Source organism: Parus major, chromosome 2, assembly GCF_001522545.3.
Source record: "Parus major isolate Abel chromosome 2, Parus_major1.1, whole genome shotgun sequence".
Lineage (NCBI taxonomy): Eukaryota > Metazoa > Chordata > Aves > Passeriformes > Paridae > Parus > Parus major.
This window is the reverse complement of record NC_031769.1, coordinates 77731644-77757505: the sequence shown is the minus strand read 5'-3', so window position 1 is coordinate 77757505 and position 25862 is coordinate 77731644. Positions and strand designations below refer to the sequence as shown.

The following is a 25862-nucleotide window of genomic DNA, read 5'->3' as shown; positions in this document are numbered from 1 at the left end:
ACTAAATTGACAAAATTACTGTAATAAAAGGGGTAGAAAGAGAAGCTGACATTCTAGTGAAAGGGAAAATATGAGTCAGTAATTGTACTGGTTTTTTTTTTAAATTTGAAATGTGAAGCAACTGTTAGCAGAGTAGGAATCTCTGGGAGGCAAGGGCAAGTGGCTGCTTCTCCCTCTGAAACAAGAACTTGTGGGTATTTTCAGAGTGGGAGACTAGATTTAGTGACCTTGTAAGCTGTGGTATTGTGATATATCTTCCAACAGCATAATTAAGAAGGAATTAATAGTCTTAGACAGTAAGAAACCGCTTTTCTCATTTAACTTAAAACAATGAGTGAGGATGGAAAAGGAAAGACTGTCTTGAAGGATGCTTATCTTACTCCAGTTAAAAATCCCATATCCATGAAGCGATTTAACCGTCCTCTGTAAACCTTGCTTTTACATAGCATGGTCCATAACCATGGGAAGGGATGTGTGCATGGAGCACCTGTTTCCCCTTTACAGTCCAACTGTTTCTACAGGAGGCACATTGATTGCATGTTAAGGGCTTAACACTTGAACGTGACATTGGAGCTGAAAAGAAGAAGTTGTGGCTCTCTGTGGACTACCACTGAGACAGAGACACATATGGGCGCTACATCACAGTCTGAAAAACACCCTGCTGTCTCCATCCCTCCAACAACTTGGCAGATGCAGAGGGAGGTAGCAATGTGACCTTTATAAATAGCTGAGTTATGCTCAATTTTTTTCTTGTGGCTTGGATATGGAGAAGCATAGACAAACTGTGTGACTCTGAAAACTTTAACGGAAATGAAACAGGAAGTCAGATCCTTTCACAGCTTGTTGATCTGCAAAGACAAGCTGAGTCTGTAGACTCATTTTCTAACCCCAGAAAAAAAGCAGTCAGGGGAGAGAAATCCAGCTGGGGGTGATACTCTGGAGAGGAGATGCAGAGGCAGCATGACAGAAGGGCCAGCAAGAACAGAGACCACTTCATTGAACAAGAAAAGCGAAGCAGAATTAGCTCAGAGAGAAGTGTTGGTAAGTTCATACTGCTGTGCTATAAATTTTGGCATATCAACAAGCTGGTGATCAGCTAGAGAAAAATCCTGTGCTACTGATTACAGCTACATGGGTGCTACTTTTACCTGTGTGTTGGACTACCTGACCTTGATAGTAATAAGTTACAATAAACAAGGAAATGGTTCTTGACTGTTAAAAATGGGTCTGAAAAACTGAAGGAGGAAGCTGTTACCAGTTCTGAGCCTAGGCTTCCTACTTTTACTGGGTTGGATACTGCTGCCTTTGTCTCAGCACTCATTTGGAACTGTTTACATTCTTTGTGTCATGCTTATAATCCTGCTGCTCACCTGCAGATGAACACAGCAGTTTCTTTGGCTGCTGATTTGGAAGTTTAAACATACGTGGTTAAAATGTCTTCACACTTGCTTAGCAATGGCTTTCAGTATAAGCTTTTGCTGTAATTGCTGTGCACTCTCGCATGGGTACAAGCAGAGGGAGGTAGTCATAGTCATGGCTGCAGCTTGGAAATGCCATTGTCTTCAAAAGAACCTGGAGGTTCATGTTGTGGGAAAATTCATAATACTCCCCTAAAGGAAGAAAATGTCATAAATATCCCTAAGCAGTAGAACTTTGCCATCAGCAGATAGCCTTGTTTGAGTATCAGAAATATATGCAAAATGTTATGACCAGGAAGTCTGGAGGAGGAGAATCCAATTTACATTGTTCTGTTGGAGCAGGTCCAGAGAAAGACCATGAAGTTGGTAAGAGCACTCTGAGCACCTCCAGGAAGACAGACTGAGAAAATTGGGGTTGTTCAGCTTGGATAAGAGGAGACTGTGTGTATACCTCTTAGCAACCTTCCAGTATCTGAAGGGAGTTTACAGGGAAGCTGGAGAGGGACTCTTTGTCAGGAACTACAGTGATAGGCCAAGGAGTTCAAATTGAAAGAGGGGAAATTTGGATTAGACATTAGGAAGAAATTCTTTACTGTGAAGATGGTGAGACACTGGAACAGGTTGCCCAGGAAGACTGTGGATGCTCCATCCCTGGAAGGGGGAGGGGGACTAGATGATTTTCAAGGTCCCTTCCAGCCATTAACAGTCTATGATTCTCTGAAATATTTTGGGGAAGTTGACATTTTCTGAAGCTTGCTGGAGCTTTGTAGCAGCATGTTTCCAATTCTGCAGTCTGTGAAAGAAACTGCCTTCCAGTTAACTGCTATTTCCGTTTCTGCTCTTGATCCCAGCTTAGACCTGGATCTTGCTTGCTCTCTCCAGGGTTATCCTAACCCACATTCAGCTGACAGGAACAGCACACACAGTGCAGGAGGGTTGTGTGTTAGCTGGCTTAGTCTTACAGTGGTGTATGTATCCAACACCAAGGAGGGAGGCAGGTAGAGGCTGTCCCATCTCACTCACAAGGAGGAGAGACATTTTCCTTCCAAAGCTTGAAAATGGAAAAAGGTCCTAGAGATCTCTTTGTGACTCAGGGAAGACGTCCAGAAAGGGCTTAAGGAGAAAGAAAAGGCACTATGGACAATGTTAGTTTAAAAGTCTCTCAAGAGGTTTCATGTAAGTAATCTCTGATTGATTGATTGATTGATTGATTGATTGTCCCAGGGCTTATTGCCATGCATAGAGCCTCAAGACCATGCTCCAGATTGCACTGAAGTACTCAATAAATGCACGGAGGAGAGAGCAGAGAGCCATGAAGTGGGAAGAACTCGCTGATACAAGGGTTGATCTGCTAAATTTTTTGATTTGTACTAAACATTTCATCTCTCTCCTCTGATGAGTCAGCAGCCAGATAAACATCCACTTTCAAGCCTTCCTGCACAAAGGAGTCACCAATTAAATCCTAAGATCATAACACAGGTTAAGAGAAGGCAGAAAGATGCAAACCTGGATTTATCTGCAATGCTAAACAATCTTCTGCCACCAACACTGGCCTGGCCAAGGCAAGAAAAAAGCTGGAAAGGGAAACTGAAGTATGTGATAACTGCAGACAAGATGTGGAAATAAATAAATTCCAAACACCTTCAAGCCTTTGCAAGTGGATGCTATGTGAGCTTTATCCTGGCAGCATCTCTCTCAGCTGCGGTCCCTGAGACACAGCTCCATTAAACACAATCTGTGAGTCCAGATGGAAAGCACCAGGTAACCAATGCTCTGGAGAGGCACAGAGGTGGCACTTTGGAATTTTTTTTCCAAATGGATTTTTTGATGGAGCAGCACACAGTGCTACTTACACAACTGACAGCTTTAGGCCTCTTAAGTAAACTATTTACTTTTGCTATTTTTAGCTGGGTTTTAAGCCTAGATTTTCTTTTACGTGGATAAATGTGTCTATGGCTTTCTGTGAGTGCACGTAAGAATGCTTGCCACGCCGATATTTAGCAGGTTTTCCCTATTTTGTTTCCAGCCCAGATTAACTGAGGTGGAGGGAGAAACAACCTGATATTCATGCCAGGTGATACAAATCTCTTCAGTGTTTCATGAAAAGTCTTGATCTTCAACCATTTTAATAACTTGTGATATTTTAGGGGAAAAAAAAAACCCAAACAAAACCAAACAAAATCCAGTAATAAAAGACTGTGTAAGTTTGTCTTGGCTGTACAAACTGCTTGTAACTCCGTAAAAGATTTAAGTCTTTGTTAGGACCATCACAATTCCTTTCTGTTTTTCCTGCAAAGTCCGTAATGAGATGGAATAAAACTGTTCTTTAATGTGTAACCAGAAGAGAAAGTATATCAGTCTATGCAAATTCTCTACATACCTCTGGGAGAAATGACACATAGAAGTCTATTACAAGGAAAGGTACTTGGCAAAGGGGAATTTTTTTCTGGATGAATGCACACCATCTTGTTAAAGAGTGAATTAGTAAGGAAATCAATATTTAATTATATGGAAAAAACCAAAACCAACCAATAACTTCAAATTTATTAAGTTTTGTTTACATTTAATGACTGTATTTCAAACAGATGATGATGGTGATGATGTTGGTTTCCATTCAGCGAACTGGAATCCCTAGAAGTGTTTCAGGCATCCCCATCCCCAGAAGAGTTAAGTTCCAGGCTGGATGGGGCTTTCAGGAACCTGGTCTAGTGGGAAGGGTCCCTGCCAATGGCAGAGAGTTGGAACTAGAAGATCTTTAAGGCCCCTTCCAGGCCAAGCCATTGCATGATTCCGTGCGGCTATAAAATGTAACAGCGTCGTGTCACGCCCAAGCACAGCCCGTACCTCACTGGCGGAGGAGCGGCCGGGGTTGCTGGGGAAATGGGGAACTCCGGCGGGAGACAGGCCGAGAGGTGTGACAGGGTTATCCCTCTTCCGCGGCTCGGGGCACGGCCGGGCGGGAGCGGGGCGGCCCCGCGGGATCCCCGCCCCGGGCGGTGCCGGCGCTGCCTGTGGAGCGGGGCTGGATCCCGGGGAGCCAGGAGCGGAGCGCCGCCGTGGGTGAGGCGCGGCGGGGCCGGCGGGCGGGCGGGCGCGGAGGGTGCCTCAAGTCGCGCCGAGGCTTTACCTTTGTTTGCCGTTTCTTTATTTTTCCCGTTTTATTTTCCACTTGACTCTTTCGGGGCCGTTTCCCAGAGGTGGCGGCTCCCGGGAAGCCGCTCCTGGGGCCATCCCGGCGGGACGGCCGGGATGTGCCCCCGCCGTGTGGTGGCGGGGCGGGGGCTGCGGGCACCGCCTGCGGGGAAAGGCCGAGCTGCCCTGGGGAATGCCGTGTCCCGAGTGCGGCATCAGCGCCCACTGCCCGGGGGTCGTGCTTGTCAAACAGCTCGGGGCTTCGGCCGGGCTTTGGCTCTTTGCTTCGGGGGCGGTAATTTTTTATTGTATTTATTTTTTTCCTCACTGTGTGCAGTATGGAGTTACGTGTTGCAGACTGTCTTGTATTCCCGTCAGAAAGGTGAAGGTTTAGGAAAAAGGGGCTCATAAATGCAGGTGTGATTCAGGAGGACCCAGGAGGGACCAGCTGCAGGTGGTCCTCGGTGTCAGGTGGCCAAGAAGACCAAGGGCATCCTGCATCAGCAATAGTGTGGCCAGCAGGAGCAGGGTGGTGATTGTCCGACTGCACTCAGCACTGCTGAGGGCACACCTCTAATCCTGTGTCCAGTGCTGGGTCCCTCTCAATGTCAGTAAAGACACTGAGGTGTTGGAGTGTGTCCAGAGAAGGGCAGCAGGGGGGTCTGGAGCACAAGTCCCATGAGGAGCAGCAGAGGGAACTGGGGTTGATTAGCCTGGAGAGAAGGAGGGTCTGGGGTGACATTTTTGCTGTCTACAACTACCTAAAGGAGGCTGTAGCCAGGTGGGATCAGTCTATTCTCCCAAGTTACAAGTCATACCAGGAGAGATTTAGGTTAAATATCAGGAAAAATTTATTCACTGAAATGGCGTTCAGTCATCAGAACAGACTGCCCAGGGAAGTGGTTGAGTCACCATCCCTGGAGATATTTATTAGACGTGTAGATGTGGCACTTGGGGATATGATTAGTGGTGGGCTTGGTAGTGCTGGGTTAACAGACGTGATTTTAAAAGCCTTCTTCAGCCTAAATGGTCCTGTGGTCTCTTACATTACTGAGAAGCGGTCTTTTAGACTGAGGATACCGTGCCTTAGCAGCTTGCTTTTGTGCCGTACATTCTGTGATATCCATTTCTGCTCTGATGGTTACTCATCCAGCTCTCATTTTGCACTGCCTTTCTAACTAAACCAGCTTGTTTTCTCTTTGGAGAAGCTGTACAAACTGTAAGCAGCTTATACTTTCATTTTTGCAGTAGAGAAAGAACCAGATTTCTGTGGTATTTAGTGAGTGTATTTAAGTGAGTATTTAAGCTAGCACGGTGCTACCTGCTCCATTGCTAATACGTGCAAGTACCGTTATTCCCACTTCCGTCCTCTGGCCCGCTCCACTTTCAGCAAGTGGTGAAACAAAGAGGCAAAATACGTGAAACAGGAAATAATGACAGGCTAAGAAAGCTTCTTTGTAGTCAATGAAGTGTGCTGCTTTAAGAATTTCATTTCTTTGCTAGCGGAGAGATAATTTGATTAGAAATTGAAGGGTCTCTTTGTGCTAGGAGGAAAAGATGCTGTTTTCCTAACTCTATAAAACACTACTAGGTGAAAGGTGTTAGAATTTATTTTGGAGGGAAGAAACAGCATGAAAATGCTGGTCAGCATTTAAATCTAAGTGCTTTTATGGATAAGTATCTGTATTTGGAGTTGAAAAGAAATTAAATTTTTGTAGTTCTGAGATTCTTTGCCATTTTTGATATAAGGGTTGTTTTCCCACTTTGTTAAACTGTTTGGAACATCTTGCCTGCCTAGGTGGTGTTCATTTCCCATTCAGCACCAAGACTTTCTGTCCACCTTGTTTCTTAGGTACAGTTTCCAGTTGAATCTTCACAGCCTATCTACCAAGGATTAGACAACAAACATTAAAGGGTTTTTCAAAAATGTATGAAATTTTTCTTGAGCTTAGTGTTTGAAAAGTTTTGATCTTGCATGACTACCCAAGCAAATGAGTTTGAGATTTCAGAAATACCTCTGCTGAACCTTCTGACCCCACACAGCTGAACTGTGGGAGTCACGGAGCTAAACTGTCTTAGGGGAGATGATTATGCTTATAATTTCCTTGTTTTAAAAACACAGGGAATAACCAGTGCTCAGGAGTCAAAAGGTAATATAATTATACTGCTTTCATTACACCTGCATAACTAAATATGGGTGTGATAGAATGGCATAAGGTTTTCCTTAAGGAGCTTTTTAATCTCCTCTTGTTTTAGGCTGTGATTTTTATTTTTTTTTTAATTTACATTTGGGTTGCCTAAGTCATATTCTAATGGCATTTTTATGGCAGTCTAACTTCTGAAAGAGTAATAGTACTCTTTAAACTGAAACACTAATCTGAGTTGCTGACAGCTGTCCCTGAATCACTTCAGGATCTGATTTCTGCTTTGATGGACTTTGGGGAGGCCTGGTGAACACATGGCATCCTTTCTGCACTGGTGGGGTAATGCAGCTGGCATGGTGCCAGCATGCAGCAGCAGCAGGGAGCTTTGCCCATGTGCTCCATTGCTGTGATTTCCAGCATAGCAGATGCCAGTTCCTCAGTGCATGGTTGCAGTGCTCTGGATCAGACAACAGTGCTGTACCCTTCAGAAAGACTGAAAAACAGCTACTTCTTTGTGAAAAAGTCAGAGTTCGATGATAGAAAACAGGAGTTACACTTCTTCAGCTGCAGCAATGTAAAAAGCAATCACTGGAAATTTTAAGAGGGAAGTTTGTTGCTAGGGATCTTGTACCAATTCTGAGGTGTTAGAATTTAGTTTGTATATTACAAAATTTGATTTGATGGAAAGTTTGACATTTTCCCATGAACAGTATAACTCATGGTCGGACTGTCTGTTGCCTGATAACATAAAAGCATAACAAAAAAAACCTATAAAAGTTGTGTCCCAGCATAAACGAGGACAAAAAGGAAATAAGGGGTATACTGTCCCCTTCTTGAGAGGGCTCCAGTGAAGACAAACATTGAAAAATACTTCAAAACTTCTACTGCTTTTTCACTAATTTTCTGAGAAATTTTGAAATCAGCATTTTTTTGGTTTCTTTTCAGCCTTACACTGTGCTTGCAGCTTCTTCCCATTTTTTCACTGCTCTATACACTATACATTTTTGACATCCTCAAGATCCAGACCCAAATACTTGGGATTTCTCTGCAGCATATGGGGACATGCTGGAAGCTCCTGACAGAGAGAGGAAGTATGTCTCTTGCTCCTGTTCCCATGTCACCAGTGAGGACAGATGCCACTATGTACCTGTTCAGAAGGATGTGCCAAGCAAGGCAACTTGCACTGCCCACATTTTTCTTTCAACAAATTTTTCTTCTACAGTAGAATGCTGTAGACTGAGCAGAAGATATGTGTTATCTTACTTGAGCCGTATTCTGTGATGGTGGAGGGCTAAAGATGTGGCAAGATGTGACTGTATATGCTCAGTCTCTGGTGCTTTTGCTAGTTCTACTCGTGGTCTTCAGCAGGACCCGGTCTCAGGTGCCTTGTCCCTGCATGTTGCTGAGGTTTTCTACATATTTGAAGTGTTTAGCATTTATGTTTCCAGGGCTGGGTAAATGATGCTATGAAAGTCAGAAATGCGTACTTTAGCATCAAACCAGCGCCTTGATATGACATGGTGTCTGTGGGGCTTTGACCATCATCAAGTCTGCCCTTGTATCAGTGCAGCAAAGTAGCATCAAGGCAAGGTGCTTGGCACTGCTCGAAGGTCATCTGCCACCAGGGAAACCACAGAATGGTTTGGGTTGGATGGGACCTTACAGACCAACTGGTTCCAAACCCCTGCTGTGTACAGGGATATTTTTCACTAGACCAGGTTGCTCAGAACTCTGTCCAGCCTGGCCTTGAACATTTTCAGGGATGGGACGTCCATAGCTTCTTTGAGCAGCCTGTCCCAGTGCCTCACCAGCCTCCCAGTGAAGAATTTCTACCTAATACCCAACCTAAGCCTGCCCTCTTTAAGTCTAAAGCCATTCCCCTTGTTATGTCACTAAATCCTGTTGTAAAAAGTCCCTCTCCATCTTTCTTGTAGGCCCCTTTAGCTACTGGAAGGTGCTTTAAGGTCTTCTAGGAGCCTTTCAGGCTGAACAACCTCAGTTCTTTTAGTGTATTCTCATAAGAGAGGTTCTTCATCCCCCTGATCATTTTCATGGCCTCTTCTGTGGACCTTGCACCCTTAGGTCCACATCCTTCTTATGCCATGGGTCCCAGAGCTGGATGCAGTACTGCAGGTGGGGCCTCACAACAGTGGAGGGTGGAATTGCCTGCCTCAAATGGTTAGCAAAATTTTAATTGCCAAGTGTGTGCAAAATCAGTCTTCTGCAAACTTAAATACTTGGTTCAGGTCTATCTGTACAACAAAGGGAAACCCTACCTGTGTTCCCCAGTTTTGCTCTGAGCACAGCACCACGTTTATGAGCAGCTTGGAGATGTGTTTATTGTCCTTCAATTCTGGTTTCATTTTGGGTCATTTCCTGCACAAGAATTTCAACTGTGACGTTCTTGCCAAAGGCCAAGGCCTTAAAAATAGGGGGTTTCATATAAATGAAGAACTTTAAAAATTATATTGCTGGGCTCCATGTCAGAAACTATCCAGTACCCTGTATTTCATTTTCTTACTTTACAAGTGAAAGTAGGTTGTGCCTCTGCCAAGTGCCAGCCCCTCAAAGAGAGCTTAATATGCAAGGTGACACTTAACTATATTTTACAGGGGTGCATGATTTGTATTTTATTTAGTCCTTGCCACGTAAGTCCAGTTTTTAGGCAGTTTGTGAAAATGCAGAGGTGTCAGGGAGCTGTGGTCCCTTGATCCCTGCAACTGATGTAGAGTTTAAACTTCTCTCTAAACACTTGAATTTTCTCTTGCATCTAAATGTCTGTAAAAATACCAACTGTGCATTAGCAATGACAATAATGACTGTGATATTATTATGCATAATACTACTACTACTAATGTGCTTTTACAAAATGGAAAGCTCTTGCACAGAATATTCTGAGTTCTTGAACCACATCTTTATTAGTTTCTGTTAGCTATGAGATCAGTATTACACTGAGCTATAACTTAAATTTCAGTGACTCTCTTGATGCAGTCAGTTTTATCTTTCCAAATGCTTTTTTTTTTTGTATAATATATTAGGCCAGAAGTACCTGGTAATGCATTCTCACAAAAAGGCAGAGGACTTCTGTGTGCTTGAGCTAATTAAAATTTGCCAGTTTGAAAGTGCTGTCCTTGAAATGATGAAGACAGAGCAGGGTTTAAACACTCCAGCTGCTTCCATACAAATACCATGAGTTCTGCAGAATAAAGCTGAAGTTTTGGCTTTCGTCAGACTGGACACTGAGAGGCAGAGAGGAAGAGATGCGAGACCAATTTCTGCCATTTGCATTCAGAGTGATGGCTTTGATATTTTACTTTCTTTGGCCTTGCTTTGTGCTTCTAATCTGTCTTGAAAAGAGGGCAAGATGCAAGTAAAACTAGCAAACAGATAACACTTCTGGAATAACCTCTGCACATACCTGCTGAGGAAGCACAGGCTTCATCTGGTGCACTACCAGGAGATATGAATAATTTGTGGTTATTAATCATAAAGTATATGTAATTACTAATCCACATAAAAAAGTACACAGCTCTGCACCATCTGCACACAAAATCGCACAGGAGAGGGCCATACTCTGAAGACAGACACAAAATCTGTGTGAGGTGCAGCAGTCAGACCCTGTACAGAGATGGAAACGATGAGCAACATGGGTGTAGTTTGGTGAGACGGGCTTTCTCCTTGGACAGTAAACAAGCTCAGAAGAGTTGATTTTTTTGTTTGTCATGGGTTACTTGATCCTGCTCTTTTTATGGATATCAGTTGGGATAACTTTTTATCAACAGGTAGCTTTCCTTGGACTGTCCTGTGTTGTGTGCTTACAAAGCATCCAGGCAGAGCCAGGGGCACTTCCTGCACTGGGGAATCCCAGGAGTGGGGCAGCTGCCACTGGACCTCTGCCTAGAGAGACCAGGAGGGATGCTGCCTGTGGTACCCCCAGCCTTCTGAGTACCTGACTGGGCATCCTTGGAGGGTGGGGTAATTGATACAAGTCTTGTGCTGTCTAGCAAACAGGATTTAAAAATTAGGAGGGAGAAAATTACTGTTATTGCTAAGTAAGACTTTTTTTTTTCCCCTAACCAGGTTTCAGTTATCTAGACATATCAACATAAAAAACACAAGGTATTTATACTTGTCAGCTACATTTGAGATGTTCAGGAGGAAAGTATTTCCTTTATTCTGTCAGTTTGGATTCAGCATGGAAAAAAAAAAAAAAAAAGAAGAAAAAGAAAAGCACTTTGAGAACTGTGAAAACCATGACTGACATTAGGGGTGACTCAACATGCAACTCTGCATCAGGCAGAATAAGAATTCTTAGAGTGGGCTTCTTTCAAATAATAGATTTAGTGCATTTACGCAAGTTCTGTTTAAAGTGTACAGGAATTAAATAGCAATTCAGAATGGGAACAGATTTTTTTTTCCACATTAAGAAAGAAACAGTAGCAGAGATTTCAGAGGCTCCTTCTTTAAAAGGAGGTTATTTTTTTACTTTTTTTTTTTTAAATAGGAATAAAAGGTTTAGAGAGATTCATGTGTTTTTAATGGCATGAAATGCTTTTCATGTGTTTCTCATCCAGTATTCTGGACTGTAAATTCTCAGAAGGCTTCTGTCATGTTTTTTCTTACTTAAATGGAAGTGGGGCTAAGCATTATTCATCTGAAGGTCTTGGATGAAGCACCCTGTGCCTTAAAAAGGAAGCTGGATTGTACAGGAAATGAAGAACTGAACTTTGCTTTTGTTCTTGTAGGCATTTGTAGAGAGAAAATGGTATGTGCAGGCTAAGGCATGCATTAACATCTTGATTATATAGCTGAAAATGGTATTGTAAAGGTAATTATAGTAGAGTATATTTTAGATAATCACCCAGTAGGTAAGAACACATTATGGTTGTTACTGCACAATAGGAATAAGTATGTGTCACATCTGGATAGATACATTAACACCAGCAGTTCCTGTTGATGATCAGCCATATATGATAATGATGATGTCAGCTCTATATTCTCTATATTTTTCTGAAAAAAAGACTGAGGGAGCTAAGAGGGCACTTGGGACAGCCCTATGCAGAAGAGTTTTGTAAATAAAATCTTTCTTGCAACTGATGGGCCTCAGCATTACCAAAACTATTCTGTTTTCTAGGTAGTTATGTGATTCGACCTATGGTTTGGGGCTGGGATTTTAATTTGTTTTTTGATTTTCTTTCAGTAGAAGATATTTGATCAGCAGACTTGGTTGAACTTTTGACAAGTCACTGATGGATTACATCTTTGTCTGTAAATTATTTTCTTTTTCTTAATATACCAAGGAGAGAGCCTCATCTCTCCTGTTTGTTAGAACAGGTGAATGTTGCTGAACAAGTTGGCATTGCTTTACTCTGTAAAGGAAGGGGTTTGTAGTTAAATAGTTATTCAATTAAGTAGTGCTTCTCACGTATCTTGGTATGTGTTTGACCTGTTTTCAGTTGGTTTTGGGGTTTTTTTGTGCAGTGCTGATGATAAACTGGGAAATCAAAGAATTTGTGATTTCTCAGCACCACTTAAAAATGCATATTTCTGTCTTCTAAACTCTGATGGGATGTAATCTTATGTAGGTATTGAATTTGTATAATTAATAATTTTTCTGTGTCTCCCTCTTGGTTCATTCAGTTGAGGTCTGTGTACACATGTGCATCATGCTTGTGCCTGCTCTATAAAGGTAAGCTTGTTTGTTTTCCCTTAAAAGAGAGCCTTAGCCTCTTCTGTAACATACCTTGGTGCTGATGGTGAATAATGTGGAAAATAGCAATGTGCAATAACATGAAGAGAACTCTGCATGCACACCTTGAACACAGGCAGACTTGGACCTTCATGCCAAGCTTTGCATGTCTCAGTTGAGGGGGTCTCCCTTCCTTGCTCTGCATCCAACAGAGGAGGGAGGTGAGTGGTACAGGTGGGGAAGCATAAGGGCTGGAGCAGAGGAGTCCCACATTCTGCCTCCCTTTTTGAATGAGGCTATACCTTCTTTTTGGGAACTAGGAACATAATTTTGTGTGATGGGAGTATGAAACCTGGCCACTTTTTGGTGACAAGTGCTATGTCCCGCTTTCAGTACCAAAAGGATGGTGAAGAGGAATGTCCCAAAAAGAAATAATTTTGTCAGGTTTAGTTTGGGAAGATGCTCTGTTATCTTTCTGATGGAGAAAAACAGTAAAGAGTGATTGTGCCATCAGACATGCTGGAATATTCAGTAATGCATACAGTTCTGTCTGCTAGTTCCCAAGCTAATCTCTGACATTTTGCATTTCATCGTGTGTGTGCATTTAATGTAGAAGCCTCCAAAAAAGTTGTGAGCGAGTCAAATGTGAAGCAAGTCCTTTTGAGATTCTTTCTGAGTTGAACCTGAAACAGATGTTGCAAGTGCCTCTTACTTATCTTTTTTCCTGGCCCTTTTTGTTGTGTGGTTTTGTTTTTTTTCTTCTGTGTGTCTCTCCTGCTGACTTTGCAGGAAAAGCTTAAGGCTTGGCACTAGCCAGAAGCTTGATGTAGCATGAAAATAAAACATGGTGTACTACTTGCTCTGTAAGATAAACACTACTATCAGTTCCTACTCCAGCACTGTTCAGCCTCTGTTCTTCCAAATTTCTGCATGGCAGAAGAGTCAGGCCTCCCTGTCATGCTGATGGTCACAGTCAGTCTCCAAGAAGACTGGGAGCCCAGCAGCTGGTCAGAGCACTAACTGCTCCTGTCACTGCCTCCTGAGGAACAGGATGAATTCTGCCCATACCCCAGGGAATGGATATGGTTTAAAAATCTGGGGGTTTATTTTACTCCCCCAACTAATGTGTTATTAATTTAATTGCTCATTGGTTTCTGAAGACTTTTGGAAGGTGCAGGGAGGGGGGTAGCAAGATCTATTTTAAGATGCTGCCTTCTTTAATTTATGCTCATGATGCATTTTTACCAGCAGCACTTTGTAATCCAACTGCTACTTCTAAATGTCATTTACTTGAATAGAAAATGTAATTAATTTCTAAGGGTGTCATAGGCACTGGAAGTATTAACTGAATCACAAAGTGCTGTTCAAACAGCAGCTTTCCCATGACAGGAGGGAAAGTTCATGAAGTCTAAGGTATGCTTAAACTACATGTGTACAACTAGCAAAAATATATACATACAAGGGTAGCAAAATACTCAAAATCACTTGTTTACAGGTTTTTCCATCACCCATTAGGCATTCTACTAGGGAAAATACCCTTTTATAAATCCCCCATATTAAATAAAAATGGGTGAGTAATATTTGATTGTCTCGTGTTCTCTGACGCTGATTTGTGTTTCTAATGGAAATTAGTAAGCCTGTGCTTCCCAGCACTCCTTGTGTAGCAGTTGCTCAAGCACCTGGTAACCATATGTACTGAAAGAGAGCTAGTTGAATTCCAGTAGCCTGAAGTTTTTTCAGGATTATTACCACCAAAAACTTCTTCAAAAGATTGCTTGATTCAGTTTAAAAACTGATACAGAACATCTTTCTGCCTGTAAAAGTGGGAAGGGAAGAAATTTTGCATTCATATGTATTTCTTGGTACTCCATAATGCAAAGTATGTAATTTTAACAGATGGACCAGCTTTTGATTTTTTTATAGACCCAGTTTGTTCAAAATCAAATGTGGGAGTGGACTATACAGCCCTTTTTAGTAAAGAAATGAAAGTCTGCTGCAGCTTACCTTTGATACTGTGTATTTAAATTGTTGTTCATTTCAATCATCATCAGTTTGCATACAACAGTGTAAATCCAGAATACCCTCTGATCCCTGGGCTGAACATCTGTGAGCCATCAGGTTCCATTCTAGTGGACAGAAGGTTCTGTTATTCACAGTCCACTGAGGTTTTTTTCAATGCTGACGCCTTTATCCTAAAGCAGAAAGAGAAAAAATGCAATTGCTTGATCTGGGATTGCCATTTATCTAGGTAGGAGTTTATCTGCATATTGAGAATGTACCTACCAGTGTCCCTCAGGAGGAAGTGGGTGTGTGTTTATATGTGCCTGTGAGCTGTAAGTGGGAGTGTCTGGTTTTTCTGTGAAGTTTTCCACTTCCAAACCTTACAGCTGATGTTTTGTTGTCTGTTACTTGGCATCAGTAATAAACATTTTCTGGAGCTTCAGAACTAGCCCTCCAACTGACCTAAAATTTATTGACACCTTTTCATTTACAGCTCTTAACCTACCTTTAGTTCACAGGAGAGAAAAGGTCTGGGTCTCACCACCAGATGACTTGCATACAACATCTTGTAATAAAACTTCTTCAAACAGAATATTGGGAAAGGCCAAGTATCAGCAGTGCTCTGTGTATATGCAACAGTGCTCATAAAAATGAGTGCATCACTTCTTTATCTTGTTGCTAAGTTTGGAATTGATATGTAACTCTTTGACTGGATTGTTGTCCACAGTGCATGGGCTTAACTTACTTGGAAAACTTAAGCCCCTCTTAAATTTCCTGTTAAAGCCAGGAGGGGCAGAAGTTCAGCTGACATAAACTACGTGGAATGAGTAATTCTCTTTGTAGACTCCTTGGAGAAGGATCTTTTCAGCCTTTTCTGTGGATACCTATATAAGATTTGAGTTCTTTTAAGGTTTTGTACTAAATCAATAAATAAGTTAATAACTGAGCATCTGTTCATCATGAGCTCTGGGAATTTCCTATACTCAATTTTTTTCCAGAGGACAAATTTCTCACTTAGGGAGCAGCTACTGCCTTTGTTAACTGTTCAGTCTCTAGGGCCCCTCTCACTTGTAGGTCTTCTTATCAAAAATAGACAACCATAACCTTCCCTAACCTTGTCTGTAATGCCAGGGGAGTGACAGAATCTTGTCCTTGTTTATGTCTGTGAAGAACAGTGAGTGTGCACCCCCTCTGTCATGATCTCCTGAGCTTTCTTACCAAATCCCTGGAGAGAATCTTTCTCTGGAGTTTTAAATTGTCCCTAAACTTACCCAAATTGAGGCAAGAACATTCCTTTAATTCCCCTGGCAGTCATATGATGCTTAGTCAGCTAATATTGCCTTATATGGCCCATCTGTTGACTACAAGTAAGTCTTACGAACCCCTGATCTTTAAAGACATGACTTAGAGACAAAAAAAATACAGTACAGGCCTCTAGATCAGCACATAATGAAGTAATAATAAAAAAATATTTAAAATTTGAGGGTTTTTTGTTAGTGAGCAGTGGGTTTGACACCAGTCTTCCTGTGATTCCATTGTAACTATGTATGTAGCCTTCACTGTGTGCAGGAAAGTGTGGAAATGTGAACTATGTGCACCCAAGCCCCTAAAAGCTTGAAAATTTAAGTATATAAATTATGTGTATTAAGTAAAATATATTAATCTTTTGGATGTCATGTTTTGTGTTTCCTTTGTAGTGGTATCATGTTTGGATGATCTTTCTTTTTGCAAGATAGCAAACAGAAACAAGTACTTCAAAATAACAAGATTTCTCCCTCTCTTTTGATCCGTATTTTAGGAAGGCATGAGGTGTGGTCTTGGAAAACAGCCAGCAAGGAATCCCTGTGTCTCATGTGGCAAAAAGTGAAAGTGCAGCTAATGCTAAGCATGTCCTTCCTCACTGCTCTTTTTTGGTATTGTAGAAGGCTATACAGCTTTTTAGCACAGCTGCTGAAAAGGTAGGTTTTTATTGCACAGACTTTAGTCTTCCACACTGTTGCTTATTTCAGTAATAAGTAGTCAGTATTTCGGTACTGACCTTCAACACCTCCTCGATGACACCTGTTCTATCATTTATATTTCAGGTGGAGTAACTACCTTCAGAGGCAACTCATAAGTAAGTTTTTGTTGTCACTCCACATCCATTAATCACCCTCACAGCTTCCCTTTAGATGCAGAACAGCAGAATGTAACTAATCTGTCAATCTCAATTTAGGGAATCTCAGTGTGCTGCCAGAAGTTGATCTGCTTGGCTATAGTGCAAGAGAATGGAAAGGAGAAACAAAGCAGGCCAAACAGATGAGGGAGGTAAGAGTTAAATTTTAATCTCTGCATGAGGACAGGGGAGAACCAGCACCTGGGAAAGAAATAGCATTCTCAGTGCAAACAGCTGCAGTAGCTATCAAAGCCTGCCACACTGCCTAGTCAAATGAGAAGCAAAAGGGACAGCATGAGCATGGGTCTTAATAAAAAGTGCAGCAGTACAGGTCAAAATGTAGATCAGGTTTTAGTCTTGTATATATTCTGAATTCCATCTTCTAGCGCCAGTGAGCCACACAGTGGCCTTAACAGGAAAAATCATGACCAGTGCTAAAGCCCAAATAATGTGGTCTTAGGCACTGTCATTTGGCCAGCCTTTGATTTAAGCTAAAAACACTTATTCCAGGGAGGAAGGAAAACCCACATCCATTTCTCCTCCAACCTCTGAAGGTCCATGTTTGGCAGCCTTCCCCTCTCCAGCATCATCAGCTGTGGCTGGCAGGGTAGGAAGCTGGAATCTAACCTGTGCCAGCTTGGGTGGTGCCCAGCAGGCAGGGAGCTGGGGTGCTGGATAGGGGCCATCCCATGCCTTTGGGCACAGTCCCTCAGCTCCAGCTCTGCACCCCAGCAGATTAAACTGCACCAGGGTATTTGACATGTATTGGCTTTAGGTCATGGTGTTGGAATCACAGACAAAGTGCATACCAAGAAGGACTTAAAGGGTAAAAAGAAGCTGGTAAGGATAAACAGTAGCATAAAGGGATTGTAGAAAAAATAAGATCGTTTTCAAAAAGCTGCAGTTATGTTCAAGTGATGAACAGAGAAAAGATCCAGTTTTACCACATTAAATGCAGGAACACAGCAGTGCCAAGAGTTCACAGAAAAGCACGCAAGGCCAAAAAGAATTTGGAGGACTAAATAACAAAAGATAGCAAAACTTCTAATAAAAGTTGCAAGCCTATACTGGGCAAAAAGCCTTTCAGAAAATCTATGAGCCTTCTGGATGACCAGACTTGAAAAGGAGACTCCTGTATATGGAGCAGTCAGTAGATGTCTGGTTACATCAGGTAGAAATTGCTATGGTAAGGAGCACATTTTATGATGAGGTCTTGTGAGATCCAGCATAACATGCTTGCTGCCCCCAGAAGGAATAATCCCATGTTTGTCTTGTCTTTCCCTCTTCCTTGCCTTGTCCTAGCTAGGCAGTCCTTCTCCCTCTTCTGTTCTGTCTCTTATCCTCTTTTGGATGTGGTCCACCTGGATGGTGAGCTGATGAAGCAGATCATCTACAAGAAAGAGACTTCTCTGAGGCCCTCAAGCTTGCTGAAGCAGCAGGGAACTCCCTCAGCAGAAAGAGTTTGATAGGGTTACTATCTCAGCTGATACAGTAAGAATAAGGGGACAGAGTCCAGCTGAGAAGTGGTAGTGGGATGGGGTGAGGGAATAACCAAGGGAAAGAGATTATGAGGAATTGAGACCATCCTGCTGCCCCCTTCAGGAAGCAAACTGGAAGTGATGGAGCAGCCTGTGGGACTGTAGAGTTTTCTCCCTAATTCACTGCCAGTTTATTGCTCAGAATTGTCTCAACAAGGGTCAGATAGCAGCCAGTGGTAATGCAGAGAGGGTAGCTGGACCAAGGGCTGTCTGCTTCAGCATAGAGCTTCCAAATCTGCTCTGCCTCAGGTCAGTGTTGCACAGCGGTTTCAGGTCAATGTAAGGAAATGTTTTTGCCTAAAGGAGTTTTCTCCAGATACTTGTTCCTGCCCTTTTGCTGCTGCATCCCACATGTCAGTGAAAACTGTAAAATGCTTGGGGTTAATGCTATTACAGCACAGAAATCTGTGCTGATCTGCTCTAATTTGGTTGACCATGTGAATGTTTATAGTAGCAAAAGTGCAGAGACTTGAACAAGTTGCTGGGTTCGGAAGGAATGCTGAATCACTCTTAAGGGGCAGCGCCAGTCTAACGTGTTTACAAAAACATAGTGTTTAACATTTCTGTGTATATAAATCTTAAAAATATACTGTCTTGTTCCCCCAGCTCCCTCTTATGAATAGTTTGGAATTGAACTTCAAACAATGTGGTTTTTTTCTAACATTTAGTATTTCTTATTGCTAATTTTTCTTGCTCTCTTTCTAGGCATATGAACAATTGTTTAAGAGCTGTCATATCAAATACCTGAGACAAGTCAGGAGGGACAACTACAGTGTAGTAAGAGCAGTGCTTTTTCAGATATTCAGCCAAGGCATTCCTTTTCCTTCATGGATGAAGGAAAGAGATATATTGAAGGTAAAATTAATTTTCTAAATAAACACATTTTAGCTATCCATGCAGAAGAAAGCTTTGTTCAATTATATATTTTTTCCTATTTTTCAACTTTGAAAAGTGATATGTTGGCTGTCAAAGTGGAGAATCATTATCAGAATTCAAAGAGAAGATTTTCAACCTACTGAACTACATTTAATTGAAAAGCTGTCCTTGATCTAAATATACCAATGTGAACATGAGTCTAAATGATGTAAAAAAAAAAAAAAAAAAAAAAAGTGGGTAGATGAATGTATGTTACTGCCATCCTGCTAGATGTCATTCACTTAACACAACAGGTTATTTAAATCCTTCCCATCCACATCCATGCAAAGTTCAGTGGCTCACTTGGGAGCTGCCGTGTTTCTGGAGCAGCAGGAATCCTGCCATGGGCTCCAGGAGCTCCAGCAGGAGATAGTGTCAGGAAGGTGGGATCTATAGCTTCTGCCTGTAGAAAAGTGTGTGCAGACTGCAAGGTGTCTGTGATCCTAAATACTCACTGAATTTGGAAGTGCTCAGCTTTTCCAGAGTGTGAGTAATATGTTTTGCTGAGAGCATATTTTCTTAATCTTTGGTTTTTTTTGGTTGGCCCTATTTTAAATGTTACTTTGGGACTTGGCAGTTAAGTGCATGCTCCTTCATAGCATTTAACTGAGATTCATTTACTTTGTTGTTTGAACTGTACAAACAGCTGATAGAACCACATTGTAAATTGTATGTAGACAAGTTTATATAACCATATACTCTGCTTCTTGTTATGGTTATGATTAGCTTGTCTTTTGGTTTTTTCCCAGCTCCCTGAAAAGCTTTTGTATTCTCAAGGTTGCAACTGGATTCAGCAATACAGTTTTGGACCAGAAAGATACACAGGTCCCAATGCCTTTGGGAAGTTGCGCAAATGTATGGAGGCGTTAAAGACAAACGTGAGTATCTCGGAAATGGTTGGGAAGAATAAAAGCCTTGAGAAATGGGTTCAGACAGAGTTAAGGAACACCCTCTTGCATATTTGTGGGACAGTCAGCCTTTCCCTCAGGTTCAGACTGCTGAGATGCTGGGAAGGCCATTGCCCCTCCTGCAGAGAAATCCAGGTTTTGGTGGTCCACTAGGTGAAGTACTCAGGAGTCCCCTGAAAGCTAGGGATCCATCCCCACAGCTAGTCCTTGCCATCAAGTGGCTTCTGCAGTATCTCATCATTTTGATTAAAAATAAACATGCTGTATAAGATGCTTGTGGATTCCCCCCTCAGCTGGAAAAGAGCAAACAAACAGTGCATTTTTTCTAAAACTATTGTATTTTCTTTGCTTCTATCCCCATTAAATGTTTTAATTATCCATTTTTACTATAATTTCTCTCTGTAAGCTTAAGCACTTGATTGAAAAGACCTGTCAGCCTCACCACCCCCTCTGCTCAGCACTGCCAGATTGCCATCATTCCTAACCCAGGACTATAATTCTTACTTACATATTTAAAATTTGGGGATATTTAGCAGCCCCAAAGCCTTCTGAGGGAGAGATAAAGAGCTGGGCTGTCAAGACCTTGCACCTTTCTTGAGCTCCCCTGGGGTTTCTGTGGATCTGCATTGATATTAATTGTTAATTTAAAAAAAAACCAACAAAACCCCAAACAGACAAATACAAGCTCTAGAAACAAAGCATTAGAAATAAAAGGAGGTGTCGTTCTAATTGGGAACGGCGGGAAAGAACGACACAGACTCTCAAGGGAGTCAGAACAAGAGGATATCTCAGTTTATTGCTCCAGGCCTGCTTTATAGACAGTTACGTGGAAAGTACAGAAAGGAAACTCTTATTGGTTAGTAAACTGCTACATTACCATCATTGGTCAGTGGGGCTCACCACCCCCCTGACTTTCTCCTGCAAGGAAAACAAGGAACACATAACAACACCTGCAAGGCTGTTTTGTGTTCCTGAGGATTGTTTTAATTCCTTCTCATGTTTTTCCCAGACTACTTTCTCAGGCAAGCCTGAGGAGCTGTGCGGCCTGTAATCTGTACAGGCACTGTGGTTCAGAATTTAGCATCCATAAGGAGGGAATTAAAATAGAGTATTTGGTCCCTCGCCTGCACCCTTGCTGTGCCAAAGTGACAGCTGCATCTTCTTGAGATAGGCCTGGTAGTTGTTATGTGCAGTTATCATTTTGTTCTGGTTGCTCTTTGCATTTCCCAGTGTTGGGTTATTTGGCTTTCATTTATAGCTTGTTGTAGTTCTTTTAGCTGATGTTAGTGCACAAAGCATTTAGTGAGAAGAAAAAGTTTCAAGTCAAAAAAATGAATAAATCCTTACAATTAATAAATTGTTTCAAAGCAACTCTGTGATGCATTATGCTATTACTTGGCATGAAGTATAGCTCCCAACTTGTTTTTTTTTGTTGTTTTTTTTTTTTAAAGATCGTGTTCAACCATTGAGATGGATTTCTGCCTATTTTTAGTAACATGGTTCTTTGCTGCCTTTCCTAGCTCAGAATCATAGAATCATTTAGTTTGGAAAAGACTTTTAAGATCATCAAGTCCAACCAGCACTAAACCATGTTCACAAGTGCTACATTTACACTTTTAACTATCTCCAGGGACAGTGACTCAACTGCTTCCCTGGACTGCATATTCCAATGCTTGACAATACTTTTGATGAAGAATTTTCTCTAGTATCCAGTCTAAATCTCCCCTTGCAAAAATTCAGGCCTTTTCCTCTTGTTTTATGACATGTTAGTTGGGAGAAAAGATGAACTCCCCCACTGGCTACACCCTCCTTTTAGGTAGTTGTAGAGTATGATAAGATTTTCCCTTCAGCCTTGTTTCCTCCAGGCTCAACAACCCAAGTTCCTTCTACTGCTCCTTATCAGCCTTGTGCTCCACATCCTTCACCAGCTCCGCTGCCTTTCTCTGGACACACTCCAGCACCTCAATCTCCTTCTCATAGTGAGGGACAAAAACTGAACACAGGATTTGAGATGTGCCCTCACCAGTGCTGAGTACAGAGAATTGCTGCCCTGGTCCTGCTGGCCACACTATTGCTGATACAGGCCAGGATGCACTTGGCCTTCTTGGCCAACTGGACACAGCTGGCTCATGTTCAGCTGCTGTCACCAGCATCCCCACTTTTCCACTTTTTGCCACTGAGCCACTTTCCAGCCACTCTGCCCTCAGCCTGTAGCGTGGCCTGGGGTTGTTGTCACCTAAGTGCAGGACCTGGGACTTGGCTTTGTTGTACCTCAAACCATTGGCCTTGATCAGATTGGAAGCTGCTGCCTGCAAATGCTGTTGTGCCTGGGCTCTTTTGAGCTGCATTACACTTAGACCAGGCTTCTGTTCCTGTTTTGCAATCTTTTGTGTTAAATAGAACTTTTAATAATTTTAGTAATCTTCTTCTGTGTGCTTTCCAGTGGGCTGAAATAAGTGCTACAAGAGATCATGAAGAAAGAGGAAACATGTGTAATACACTGTTTTCTGATGAAAGCAAGGAATACAAACTATATGAAGCCATAAAATTCATCATGCTCTATGAAGTTGTTGAAGCCTATGAGCAGATAAAGAGCAGAGATGAACCCGTACACAACCTTTTTAACCTTCTCTTTGCTCGTGACTCTTCGTCTGACCCTCTGAGTTTCATGATGAATCATCTGAACTCCATAGGTGACTCTATTGGCCTAGACCAGGTAAGGATATAGATGAAAAACAAATCACAGAACTTTTTCCATCTTTCTAGTGATTAGGTGATTATATCATATATCATCCCTGACAGCTGGCCCAATGTTTTTTCTTTGAGATGTGGGGAAAATGGACTGAGGATAGCCATTTATCTTCTGGGGAAAAAAAATAACTAATTAGTAAGAGTGGACCAAAAACAAATGCTACAGGCATCAAAAAGACAATTATTGTTTAGAGCAATAATAACTTTGATATGTAAAATAGTTTTAGATGATGCTATTTTGACCAGTTGTTTTGCTTTTCCTATCTGATCTGCTATGCCAAACCCAACAGCATCACTCTCTTCCCACCCTTTGGTTTTCATGAGATCTAATGTCTATTAAGAGTAGGTAATGACAACTCTACTAATCACCTTTATATGTTAAGGTTTTTGTTTCCTGTTTTATAATTAGTGAGAAGTTCAGTGCTGACATCTAAACTCTGCACTGCCATTCCACAAATGGTTTCACTTTCCAATGGCTGAAATTATTTTTATAATCAGTTTCAGTTATCAAGTCAGTTGTTACATGATGCAGTCAGATTTAGGAGCCGTTTGCTTATGACTGGACAAGTTCTTCTCTGTCTGGCTTTGCCCAAGTTTATGAACTGTTCCCAAACCTTTTTTCCTGATTAAGCAATCCATTGCAAGAAGTATTAATGAGATGCCAGTTCTCCAGTTTCATATATGTGAAGCACCAAGAAAGTTTTTCCTTTCACTGTTACATTTTCCATATGTAGCAAGTGATCACAAGGTGGCAGGCTTCCTATTTTTTCAGGGTGCATCAGTCTTGGTACCAGCTATTCCTTTCTAGCTCCCCACTAAGCTGTGTGAGCTGGCTTGGGAGCAGGTTATGTATGGTGTCAGGTGGAAAAGGAATGTTCTTCTCTACATGCAAAAGAGAAGTGTAAGGGCTGTTTGGAGTGTCCTCAAATTTTCAATGTTCTTACTCCACTAGCAAAAGGGCCCCTTTTATCCCTTGTCTACTGTTTTGAAGCTAAATGACTTGCTTTAACTTGGATTATCTTCAGTTTAGTTTTCAATGCCTAGAAATAAATGTCTTACAGACTCTTTAATTTTTAGGTTGAACTGTTTCTTCTTGGATACTTACTTGAAGTAAAGATACGAGTTTACAGACTGCATAGGTTTAATACTGAGGAATTTAAAGTAAACTATCCGGATGAATACCGAAGGGAATGGAATGAGATTTCTCTCGTGACTGAGGATGACCGCTACTATCACATCCCCCTTTTCTGAATGTGAAGGACCAATGACTTTTTTTCTTTTTCCTTTGTATAGTATAGTGACTAATTCCAGTGAATTATGTTTCTAATTGGCAGCAGTAAAATCGTGAGAATGCTCATTAATGGTTACAAAATGATTTATGGGTTTATTGTGTAAACATTTCGCTTTCCCATTGCAGCTCGGTTCACCATCAGCCATAAAAACCATAAAATATATTGCTTTACTGTCTGGGGCAAAAACGTGTGACATTTGGGGGTTGTCAGACAAAAAAATTGGAATGCCTGACAACAAAAGACAAAGGTTATGCTGGGTTTTCCATTGCTAGTGTAAGGGTTTACTCTGACATCCATGGATGGGTTAAACGTAAGTGCCTAAAGCCATGACTGCCTTTCCCTATTCCTGTCTGTCTCTAGCAAGGGAGGATGAATCACAGAGGAAGAAAATCCCAGGGTCCCACAGTTTATATTCCATGCTGTTTAACTTGCATTGACTTGGGATGGGAGGATATAAGCTGGGGCCTCTGCATGGCTGCTTCAAATCCACTTGGCTTCCCTTGTTGCCAGAACGCCTCTCCAGGGATGGGCAGAGCAAGCAGCTGTAGGCTGTACTTAACTTCAGACATGGGAAATTGAGCTGGCTGCATCCAGTGGTGATCCCTGAAGGTGAAGAACTGTTACACAGGGAGAAAAAATCAACACACAAGAACACTGTGATGAATGGAAGATCACCTGTGTAAATGAGGAAAGTACATAGCTTTTTCCAAGGTAAAAAGGGCAGTGTTCACACGGAACAGAGTTTCACCCAATATCTGCGTATGGCTTTGTTCAACTTGTAAATTCTTTAAGAGCTGATTTCAACATTACCTGCCAAGATTTCCTTTGCAATTCATTTGAGAAAGCTGTGCATGGAATACAGGCCAAAACACTGCATTTTCAGAAAATATTAATTTTCTATGCATGATGTGAATTCAGCAGTGTTGCATACATGTTTTATCCTCTGATTACATATTAATCTCCTTGCCTAAGATCACTATTTTTAATTTAGACTTCCGTTTTTGAAGTCTGTCCAGAACAAGTAAATGAGATTTACCTTCCTACATGGAACATTTTCCTCAGTTCTGTTTTCTAAAAGAATCGTGTGTGTTTTGATTATTTCAAAATAAGGGACCTTATCTTGAAGTATTAGATCTCACAAAATATTTGTGAAAAGCTTACAGTGTCACAGGCTAATGGTTGTATTGAAGAGGATGAGGTTTATTAAGAAACAAAACCTCTCCTTTCCTTATCCCAAGGGTATGGGGACAGGAGGGTTTGTTTTTTTTAAACCTGCAGGAGAAAATGCAAGCCAATAGCAAAAATGGGAACAGGGCCTGCAGGAGCTAAAGCAGTTGCATGAGGTATCTTCATGGTAATGCTTTGAGTCATTGGAGAGTGCTTAGTTCCTTTGTGTAAAGGAAAGCTATTTTCTCCCTTATGCTCCTTTTATTTGTGTGCATATGTATATATATATTTATAAATACAAACACTTGAGTTCAGTTTTGTTGAATGATTTGTAGATTTTAATTAAGAAGGCTTGATAGCTGTAATAATTTCATCTCATCAAAACCTGCAGACTTTTATTTATTAAAAGAAAGTTTTTTTGCTGAATGAAGTAATTTTCTTGTTTTAGGTTTGGTTCTGCTCTGCATGGGGAAATGTTATAATACCTAAGTGTAGAGTATTGTTATCTATTTTGCATCAACAGTAACATTTACAGTTATCAATAAACTAGTCTATATTTTATTTTTGTTTTGGTACAAACAGACATACCATAAAAAGTATGTATTTTTGTTGTGGGCTTTTTAATGATCTGCATATTATTTGTGTTTAGGAATATGAAAGCATTACAGCTGAAAGTGATAAATTGTGAAAACATACATTTTTGTGATCTTGAGCACATTAATAGTGGGGAATTAATAAAAATCTAAAACAGA

At 41.4% G+C, this 25862-nt stretch overlaps 1 protein-coding gene across 5 annotated transcripts; it reads left to right on the top strand.

The window, feature by feature from the left end:
• Positions 1 to 803: 803 nt before the first annotated feature.
• Positions 804 to 25862, top strand: OTULINL (OTU deubiquitinase with linear linkage specificity like). 5 transcript variants are annotated; one of them, XM_015619784.3, is made up of 9 exons: positions 804 to 1041; positions 12335 to 12383; positions 16183 to 16342; positions 16469 to 16500; positions 16600 to 16691; positions 18783 to 18932; positions 19742 to 19870; positions 22344 to 22616; positions 23729 to 25862. In XM_015619784.3, exons 1-9 carry the CDS (start codon positions 961 to 963, stop codon positions 23900 to 23902), a joined length of 1140 nt encoding a protein of 379 aa, XP_015475270.1. In that variant the 5' UTR covers positions 804 to 960; the 3' UTR covers positions 23903 to 25862. The 5 variants fall into 5 exon arrangements, with proteins under 5 accessions (XP_015475270.1, XP_015475271.1, XP_015475273.1 ...); XM_015619787.2 differs by lacking the exon at positions 804 to 1041 and adding an exon at positions 4312 to 4330; XM_015619786.2 differs by lacking the exon at positions 804 to 1041 and adding an exon at positions 4418 to 4478.

Bases quoted from the DNA above. Each gene is read 5' to 3' on its own strand.
- OTULINL (XM_015619784.3), top strand. From the start codon at position 961: ATGACAGAAGGGCCAGCAAGAACAGAGACCACTTCATTGAACAAGAAA. The intron at 16,692-18,782 runs GTAAGAGTTAAA...CTCTCTTTCTAG, and splicing joins AGGCCAAACAGATGAGGGAG to GCATATGAACAATTGTTTAA. The intron at 18,933-19,741 runs GTAAAATTAATT...GTTTTTTCCCAG, and splicing joins AGGAAAGAGATATATTGAAG to CTCCCTGAAAAGCTTTTGTA.